This window comes from Vespula pensylvanica, chromosome 1, assembly GCF_014466175.1.
Source record: "Vespula pensylvanica isolate Volc-1 chromosome 1, ASM1446617v1, whole genome shotgun sequence".
Lineage (NCBI taxonomy): Eukaryota > Metazoa > Arthropoda > Insecta > Hymenoptera > Vespidae > Vespula > Vespula pensylvanica.
Window position 1 is genome coordinate 4,756,786 of NC_057685.1, and position 9,385 is coordinate 4,766,170.

General features: G+C 25.7%; 2 protein-coding genes across 7 annotated transcripts; one reads left to right on the forward strand and one right to left on the reverse strand.

Annotated features, from left to right (window-relative positions):
• The first annotated feature begins 1,105 nt into the window (after nucleotides 1-1,105).
• Nucleotides 1,106-2,580, forward strand: LOC122628616 (NAD-dependent protein deacylase sirtuin-5, mitochondrial-like). Its single transcript, XM_043811063.1, has 5 exons — nucleotides 1,106-1,403; nucleotides 1,505-1,719; nucleotides 1,801-1,943; nucleotides 2,128-2,278; nucleotides 2,459-2,580. Exons 1-5 carry the CDS (start codon nucleotides 1,164-1,166, stop codon nucleotides 2,511-2,513), a joined length of 804 nt encoding a protein of 267 aa, XP_043666998.1. The 5' UTR covers nucleotides 1,106-1,163; the 3' UTR covers nucleotides 2,514-2,580.
• On the reverse strand, nucleotides 2,089-6,329 carry LOC122628588 (fanconi-associated nuclease 1-like). 6 transcript variants are annotated; one of them, XM_043811024.1, is made up of 9 exons: nucleotides 6,152-6,171; nucleotides 5,946-6,067; nucleotides 4,370-5,859; nucleotides 4,120-4,251; nucleotides 3,548-3,994; nucleotides 3,037-3,451; nucleotides 2,826-2,948; nucleotides 2,589-2,700; nucleotides 2,089-2,396 (listed from the first exon to the last, which is right to left on the reverse strand). In XM_043811024.1, the coding sequence occupies exons 2-9, from the start codon at nucleotides 6,054-6,056 to the stop codon at nucleotides 2,371-2,373; spliced, it is 2,856 nt and encodes a 951-aa protein (XP_043666959.1). In that variant the 5' UTR covers nucleotides 6,057-6,067; nucleotides 6,152-6,171; the 3' UTR covers nucleotides 2,089-2,370. The 6 variants fall into 6 exon arrangements, 5 of the variants coding, with proteins under 5 accessions (XP_043666959.1, XP_043666949.1, XP_043666967.1 ...); XR_006327080.1 differs by having other exon boundaries at nucleotides 2,369-2,396; nucleotides 2,819-2,948; nucleotides 6,152-6,328; XM_043811014.1 differs by lacking the exon at nucleotides 2,089-2,396 and having other exon boundaries at nucleotides 2,485-2,700; nucleotides 6,152-6,329.
• Between the last annotated feature and the right edge of the window lie 3,056 nt (nucleotides 6,330-9,385).

Genomic DNA, 9,385 nt, shown 5'->3' on the forward strand with positions numbered 1-9,385 from the left:
AACTTAAAATATGTAATGCAAGTACTACCGAGCGAATGGCTGCATATTTCAAGGCTTTTCCAAAATCTTTTCAATCGAATTTTAATCTAACTATACATGTACATTCTACATTATTTCTTATCTCTTCCGTATATTTAACAATAAATAAACAGTCATTTCTATTTATTTAGACTTATAGCTATATAATAATTGTAACAATTATCCGAGATTAATTATTCATTTCTCTTAAAAAATATTTCACCAACCGTCAAAATCAGTCCAATCCGTTTTTGTTGATATTAAATGAAGGCAACAATTTCGCGTTCAATATTTAACTATATTGAAATATTAAATAAAAATTATTTTATATTTAATGCGTGTTACGAACCGTGTAATGTTTAAGCGAATATATCATTGTTTATATATTAGTTCATTGGACTTCGTGTACATTATACATTGTTTAAATAACTGTAAAATTCTTAAAACTCATTGGCATAAACGATTGTATACGTATTTGCTTATTTTTTTATCAAAGAATCATCAATCGCATAAAATTATTTATAATACTTGAAAAAGTTAGTAAGGCTTTCTATAAGTTTCCTTGCGTTTGAAATAGATAATTATGTTAGGTGTATATAATTATGTTAATATACACCTTTCAGCGTTTATATGTAATCTATTATATGTTATATATAATCAGTAGTTGAGATATGAGCTTCGTCTCTTTTGCCGCAGAGTTCGTGGGGCGCCACTATAGGAAACCTTTTTTATGAAAAATATTGAAAACAATGTTTATGCTAACATCGAGTGAAGACGTAATTCTTGAACGATTTTTATAAAAAAGGTATCATTTTAAAGATGAAAATTTAAGCGAGAACATAACCATTTCGAATTTTTGAAAAAGTTTTATTTTTATACATAAACTATTCTCGAAAGAACATCATTTTTTGACACAATGTTTTTCGAAGAAAATAAATTTAAAAATTCGAAAAAGTCACGTAATCGCTGAAACCTTTACTTTTAAGATAAAACTGTTGATCAAAATCGTTGAAAAATTACGCCTGTACTCATTGTTTGCGTAAACCATTATAAAACCAAGGGTGAGCCTTAATCGTAACTTACGTCATGATCAGCTGATCGTGAATGGACAAAAAAATATATAAAATTTTCAATAAGTGTGTACGATGAACGTGATGAAATCATTTCGTGAAATTCTTTCGAATAGTAAAAATGTACTGATTTTAACTGGAAGTGGTATTTCAGCCGAATCTGGTGTACCGACATTTAGAGGTGCAGGTGGGTATTGGAGAAAATATCAGGCACAAAGCCTGGCAACACCAGAAGCTTTTGCTGCAAATCCATCATTAGTTTGGGAATTCTATGAATATCGAAGAAGATTAGTAAGCAAGGTCAAACCGAATAAGGTATTTATGCTTATAATTTATTTTGTATGCTTTTCATTTAGATAATATCATTGATTTGAATCTTTTCATTTTACATTTTCCATTTTAATTTAAATTGAGAGGCCCATGAAGCAATAGCAGCATTTCAAAAACGTTTTGTAAAAGATGGTAAAAAGGTAACAGTAATAACTCAGAATATTGACGGTCTACATCAAAAAGCAGGAACAGAAGATATATTGGAGCTTCATGGTTCGCTTTATAGAACACGTTGCACAAAATGTTACAATATAAGCATTAATGAAAATATTCCAATTTGCGCTGCATTAGATGGAAAAGGGTAAAATTATTTTCTATATATATTAGTATAAAAACTATAATTTATATTTTATATATTTTACTATATTATCTTATATAATAGAGCACCAGATCCAAATATTACATCTTCTACTATTCCAATAGAAGAACTTCCTAGATGTGAGAATGTAAATTGCAATGGTTTGCTTAGGCCTGACATTGTATGGTTTGGTGAAAATCTTGATGAATCTGTACTTAGTAAAGCTTGTAAGTAATATGTATAGTTGTGATATAAAAAAAAATATTACATACTAAATCATTCGACATAAAAATATAATTTTGGTAATATAATATATATTCTTTTATATAAATTTATATATTATCTTAATTAAGTTTATAAAATATATATTAATGAATGAAATAAATTGGTTTTTATTAAAATTATCTACAGATGAAATTGTTGAAACATGCGATGTATGTTTAGTAATTGGTACATCTTCTATTGTATACCCAGCTGCAATGTTTGCACCACAAGTAGCAAATCGTGGAGTACCAGTTGCTGAATTTAATATTGAAATAACTCCAGCTACAAGGCAATTTCAGTAAGTTACATATTGTTGCATTGTTTTGTAGCATATTTCTTTTTAAAATCACAATATTTGAATTGTTTCTATGGGAGTATTTCACATTGCTTCTATGACATTTTGATTTTCCCATTATCTACAGAGAAAAAAATTAAAATTATTGTAATGCACAATAGAAATAATTTTTCTGTTTTAAAGATATCATTTTGAAGGTCCTTGTACAATCACCGTAACGGAAGCATTGGAGCCATAAATTTTACAATATAATTTATCTCAAGTTTACAAATAGAAAAAATAAACAAATTATATGAATATAAAAATGATTTACCTTTTACTAGACAAACTTCCACATTTACTCCCATTTGATGTAAGTATTGTAACCATAACGTTTGCTTCACTGAAAGCTTATCACCAGGTCCTTTTACTTCAATGATCTTACACTAATAAAAAAACAAAAATTATTTCATGAAACATAATACAAATTATCCACTGATTATTTACTATTTATGATTTACTATTTATGATTTGTTACTATTTAAAATATACAAATATAATTACAAATTACACTTTTATTATTTGAATTCCATACGATCAAATCAGGAAAACCAGCTTTCCATAAGCTATAATTATGAATAAGTCGTTCACAAATTTTTATAACATTCTCAATCCCTAAACAATATACGATTTCCTGTAATTATAAAATTATATTATCTCATTTAATCTACTTCAATTATTTAATTTATTAACTATGATATACGTAATGATTTACTACTTACTTTAATATTATTACTTGTAAACATTTTAACATGCATCATGGATTCAAAGTGACTGTTCGATATAAAGTTATTTTCCACTAAACTACAAAAAGTTTCTAAATCAAAACTGCGTAATAACTTAAGTCTCATATCAATTGTTTCTTTTCTGTTCTTATAAAAATCTTTAGTAAATAAATCTAGAGGAGCTGTTTGATATAATGTCACAAAAGTTCCAGGAATATCAATATTAAATAGTTCTTCCCAAAATAATGCAAAAAATAAAGTAACTGGTAGAGCACCTTCGCAATGTATTCCACAATTAAAACCTTGATTATAATAAAAGTTCAATGCAACATTTTCAACTGAACCATAGGATTTATCATCTGTACTATTGCCAATATACCATTTGCTCTTTATATTACTAGTTCCAAAATTTCTATAAATAAATATATAGTTTTCTATAGTATAAATATATAGTCTATTTCCAATATATTCATGTTCCATATATACATTTAAATTGATTGTAACTTACCCTTTCATTAAAGTAGCTTCCACTGTTGTATTTAATATTGAACTTGTGAAATTGCTTTCCATGAATTTTAATGTGATCTTAATATTTGTCAACGTAGTGTTACTTATGCCAGTTTTTCTTTTAACAAGTTTTTTTGCTCTTTCCAAAAGTTCTGCAGTACCAACTTCGGATAAATTCTCAATTTTCAATGACTCTAGTGTTATTTTTGCACTGGCTTCTAAATTTCTATTATGATACATTTCAATCAATGCTAATTCAGCATACCAAGCTTCTTTTTTTCTTTGCATATACAAATTTTGATTTATTAATTTATGTAAAATTTCAATGGCAAACGGTAATGTCTCTTTTACTTTTTTAAATGAATCTATACTTTTAGATAATATTTTCAACCATAAACGACCTGGCATAAAATGAGATATATGCGAAGGAAGCACATAATCTTCTAAACTGTAAAATGAAACAAAGTTAAATTATATACTGTATTATATGCATAAACTTTTATTAATATAAATATATATATGTACACAGATGCATTATAAATGAATCATTTTTTTTTTAATATTTATATTTACCTTGTGCATTCATTTTCCATAATAATTAACCATTGATCATAAGCTAACTTCCCAATTTCTCTTACAGTTTCCCATTGTTTTTTTTCAATGGCATTTAATATACCAGTTAGTTTATGTTTTGCTTCAATATATCTATATATAAATATATATAACTAATTAAACATAATTTACATATAGTGTTTAAAAAATATACGATTAAAAGGAAACAAAAATTTTTAGATTTATATAAAAAATAAACTTGACTACTTACCGAAGTAATTGATTTTTGTTGCTAAAAATAGGGTATCTTTTATCAGAAAATGTAGGAAAAAACATCTTTTTAAGATCAATCTGTATTAATTTATTATATGTATCTGATAAAGTTTCTTGAGGGTCTTGATTAGGTATTAATAATGTTAATACCTTATCAAAAGTATCTTTTGCCTTTTGATGTAAACGTATACAATATCCCAACTTATTTGATACCAATGACTTTAATCTATCACCAGAGCTTTTCATGCCAGGAAAAAGAGGTTTTTTTGCTGCTATATCTAATAGTTTCTGTATCGATTTTTCTTTATTATTATAATTTAATTTAAAATCTTTACAAATTGTACGAATTTCATCAGCTTGAAGCATTGTAAAGGAAGTAGATATTTCTTCACTTTCAATGTCAGATGTAAAAAATGACTTTGATTCAAGTTCTTTGTAAATTGGCATTAAATCATCAGCTAAATTTTTATATTTTAAATGTGTTACTCTATGCCATGAATATTTTCTTTTTAAGATACGTGCAAATAACATTTGAGCTTGTACAGAAAGTGTAAACATAGAAAAAATAAAATCTGTTTCATCCTTATCAAAATAGCCACAATTTATAGGATTTGAAAAAACATTCACTACTATCATAAATAAAAGTGCAGCATATGTTTCTGTTGGTATAATCACATCATTATATTCATATTTTTCAGATGTTCTTGTATCTACACGATTGTATTTAAATGTAAATGAATTACTAGCATATATCTTCTGAAGATCAAAATTATTAGCCACAATTACACCTTCTTTTATAAGATTCATATTTTCTATTGCAATATGTGTAAGTTCTTTATCTACTATTTGTCGAAAATAAAGAGTTGAATTCTTTGGAATTTTTGAATTATATGACACAACTTCTTTGGTTGAACTTTTCTTTGGAGTGAAAGTTGGATTTCTTTGTTTAGAAGGAGAGTTTAATACACTTTTTACAGGACTGCTATGTACTGAAGAAATCCTATATTTTCCTTTACTTATATGCTTATGTTCAATATCCAATATCTTGGAATCTTCTATAAAAAGCCTTCTATTACTTTCTTCTTCAAGTGATTTAAATGGCATTATAAGTTCATTATCATTATGACTAGACGATACTTGTTCCTCAAAACTTTGTAGTTGACTATTGATACAAGTTTTTTCAGAATCTTTTATTATTTGACTTTCATACTCTGTTGCTTCTTTTTTATCAGGTGATATTTTATTATTTGATGTACATATTTTTTCATATATTATAGAGCAATCTGATGATATATCAATTTTATTATCTAGTAGGTCTTCTGATACATAAGCTGTATTCATACCTACCATAAAATGAGTACCTGTATCTGCTATTTGTGTATTGTCGATTGATTTATTAGTATAAAACGATGATGTATTAATTGACGAAAAATGTTTTCTTTCGTTATTTTGTCTAGATCTTACATGTGATTTTATGTTCTTAGATTGCTAAAAGAATTCGAAATCAAATATGAAATAAAATATCTCAAAATAAAACGTTTTTATATAAAATACAATATTTTATATATATTTACCTTTTTCAACCTTTTAAGTTCTTTTAAACCAACAAGATTTTGTGATTTAACTTTTCGAGTATTTTTTAATTTTTGTTTAAAAAATTGATCAAGACTTGTTTGGATAGACATCTTGAATAATACTGTAAAATGTTTTATTATTTATGGATTTCTAATAAATTATTAGTCATCTAACTGATAACACTAACTATATACACAAAAACAACCAATTGAAATGTGTTGTCGATAGATGTGGATATATATACCACAATTCTTATGAACGAAAATGTATGGCATTGTTATCCTTTAGTGTATTACAACTTTAAGATAAAAAAAGACATGACATTACAAATATAAGAAACATCATATCAATTTAATCACAAGATAAAATAAATTAGTAGAAGGTAGCAATCTGAATTATTTAGAAGAGATACCAACCTAATTAATGATATAGAATTATAATGTACTTTTATTTTATATAATGTTTTTCACTTTTAAATGAAACAAAAGTTTACATTTCAAAAAATAAAAGATAGTCTATAGGAAATCTATGAAATGAAATCTCAAAATAATTAGAATTCTTTTATAAAACTAATTGTTAGACTAGTGTCATCCATTTAACGAAAAGATATAGTTGGCAGCAATGATGTATTCTTATTTAAAAATTTCACTTAGTTTACATTATTACTTTTTAGTAATAGCGTATCAGTTTAAATAAATAAAATAATTGTAATATAACATGCGTATAATGTATAAAATATTAATAAAAATTATATAAATAAAACCCGTGTAAGATATATAACATGATAAGAAAAAATAACATTTAATATTTTATATTTAAATCTTTTCTCATTTTCTTTCTCTCTCTCTCTCTCCCGCTCTCCCTCTCTCTCTCTCTCTTTCTTTCGAGACATAATATTTTACGCAAGAAAAATTTTACTGCTCTTTTTTTGCATCATATTATTTTATTATATTACGGAAAAACAAAAAAAAAACTTTTACATAATAGTTAAATAATATTTACATAGTTTTATTTATTCCATAATAGTGTGTTAAGAATTTTTTAAATTCACGTCTTTATCAGTTTTGTATATATTGATGCATTTATAATTTTAAACACACAATTACGGTAAACAGATAAAAGATGTAATTAAAATATTATACAAGATTTATTATTATTTTCTTAATATGTTAACGATCATGACAGTGATTATTAATTCTACATAAACTTACCTCTGTTTACCTTCGTTTTAAATAAGATTAAAAAGGAGAAAGAAGAATTATTATATTTTGAACCTAGGTGGATTGGTTAAAAAAAAAAAATTGTAAACCTGATATAATCAGAATTTATTTTGCAGTAATATCTGCTTTACCAATTTTTATTTTGCAATATATACCAGTTCACTGTTTTTCCACTATCATTATAGTTGAAACATAACAATATACTTTCCCTTTAAGAGGAGAAGCTTTGCATTTTGCAATATAAAGAAAAAAAAATCATTCACTTTGAAGTAACATTTTGACATTGTACAGCATAGAAAGCGTACATAATGCAGTATAAATAGAATAGGCAAAGGAAACAGGCGTAAGACCTATTGACGTGGATATGCAAAAAATTTAATCTATAGCAAAATTCATTCTAGTATACCCATTCTCTCCCTCTCTCTCTCTCTTTCTCTCCTTCTTTCTCTCTCTCTCTCTCACTCTTTCTCTCCCTCTCTCTCTTTCTTTCTCTCATTCACTGTCTCATTCATTCATTCTCTTCTTTCGTTTTACTGTCTGCTGTTTGTTGTATGTGCGCATATACATATATATATAATCATAAATCTGTACATACAAATAATACAATGTACATTAATATATTCACATATATAAATATATTAATGTATTGTATCTTTATATCCAATCTCATAATTATACATATGCATATATGTACATATGTATGTGAATATGTACAAGAATTGGTATGTTATGTTATGCCAATTTTTAAGAGTTACACAATTATAGTATATTTAATAGTCAAAATGCAACCCGTAAATTGACTTATATACATTCAATTAGTTACATTGCCTACTAAAGTCAAGTGTTAATCACAATACTTATGCATATTAATACTAAACAATAGTTAAGTTCAATCTCTATACATACTTCGTAGGAAATATAACTCAACTATCTTATAACACCTCAACCTTAATGCTATTATACGGAGTAAAAATTGAAAAATAATAAAATTATTAATTCAAATCTATGTACGGTAAAGTTACTTAGTTATCTAGAAGAAACTTACGATTAGTATCGGTTTGTTTTAAAGAATATTATTACCGAAAATTTAAAAATATAATGTGTTATCACGTTCTATGTTGTTTGTACTAAATATGTAATTGTATTATGTTTGAATTTATCAAGATTACTTCGTATATGTACATATATAGAAAGAGGTGTTAACAGATAGTATGAGCACAAATATTTATGTTGAAGAATAAGTTGAAAGTTGTCTGGAATAAATTTTCTAAATACATAGATCTTTCTTTTACATCCTCCAACCATACGTTTTTGAGAAGAATTCTCTATACACTTGACAAACTTTTGTTCAAAGCAGAGCTTTGGTAGGAGAGACTTTCCAATAAAATCTTCCTGTCGCACAGCGACATAGAAGTTCTACTGTATTCACAGAATAAAATTTTACATATATATGTGGTGTGTGTGTATGTATGTATGTATGATGTGTATTTATATATATATTTATATATATATTTATATATAGACACACACATACTATATATATATATGTATATATATATATATATATATATACATATATCATATATATACACATCATATATACATGCAAATACATACATATATATGTATATAATGCGTAATATATATATATATATATATATATATATATATACACATATACATATATATATATAGTGGATACACTGCACTTCGACACCTGCTGCATTATTATAGAAGTCAATGCATAAAATTTTTGGAACTTCTCGTCAGGTAGTTTAACTATAAGTTCCTTTTTTTCATATAATTGTGTTTATATGAATTGGTTAATAACTTCATCCAATCGCTCTGTAAAGTTGCATTGATTTGGCTTATATCTAAGTAATAATATTACTATTATATATCTTATCAATGCAGCGAATTGGGAACACGATATTTCACGTTTTTATAGGACCAACCTTTAAAACAATTTTTATAAAATAGATAACTTTATTAATGAAACGAAAAAGTAGCTTATGCACATACATGTATTTATGAATTTAGTAAATAATTGTTTAATTTTTCTTCTATTAAACAATTTTGTTAGCCTTGGATTAGTGAAATTTCGTGTTTACCTAACCAGAAATATAAAATGAACTCAGTCTTTGGTTTGAGCGATCAAACTTTGATAATTCTTGATGTTTTATTCAAAGATACTATTGGGTAAATGTAACATTAATAAA

Coding starts and splice junctions, on each gene's coding strand:
- LOC122628616 (XM_043811063.1), top strand. CDS start 1,164: ATGAACGTGATGAAATCATTTCGTGAAATTCTTTCGAATAGTAAAAAT. Junction 1,404..1,504: donor GCAAGGTCAAACCGAATAAG/GTATTTATGCTT, acceptor TTAAATTGAGAG/GCCCATGAAGCAATAGCAGC. Junction 1,720..1,800: donor GCTGCATTAGATGGAAAAGG/GTAAAATTATTT, acceptor CTTATATAATAG/AGCACCAGATCCAAATATTA.
- LOC122628588 (XM_043811014.1), bottom strand. CDS start 6,221: ATGCCATACATTTTCGTTCATAAGAATTGTGGTATATATATCCACATC. Junction 6,068..6,151: donor TCGACAACACATTTCAATTG/GTTGTTTTTGTG, acceptor AACATTTTACAG/TATTATTCAAGATGTCTATC. Junction 2,949..3,036: donor TTACAAGTAATAATATTAAA/GTAAGTAGTAAA, acceptor TTATAATTACAG/GAAATCGTATATTGTTTAGG.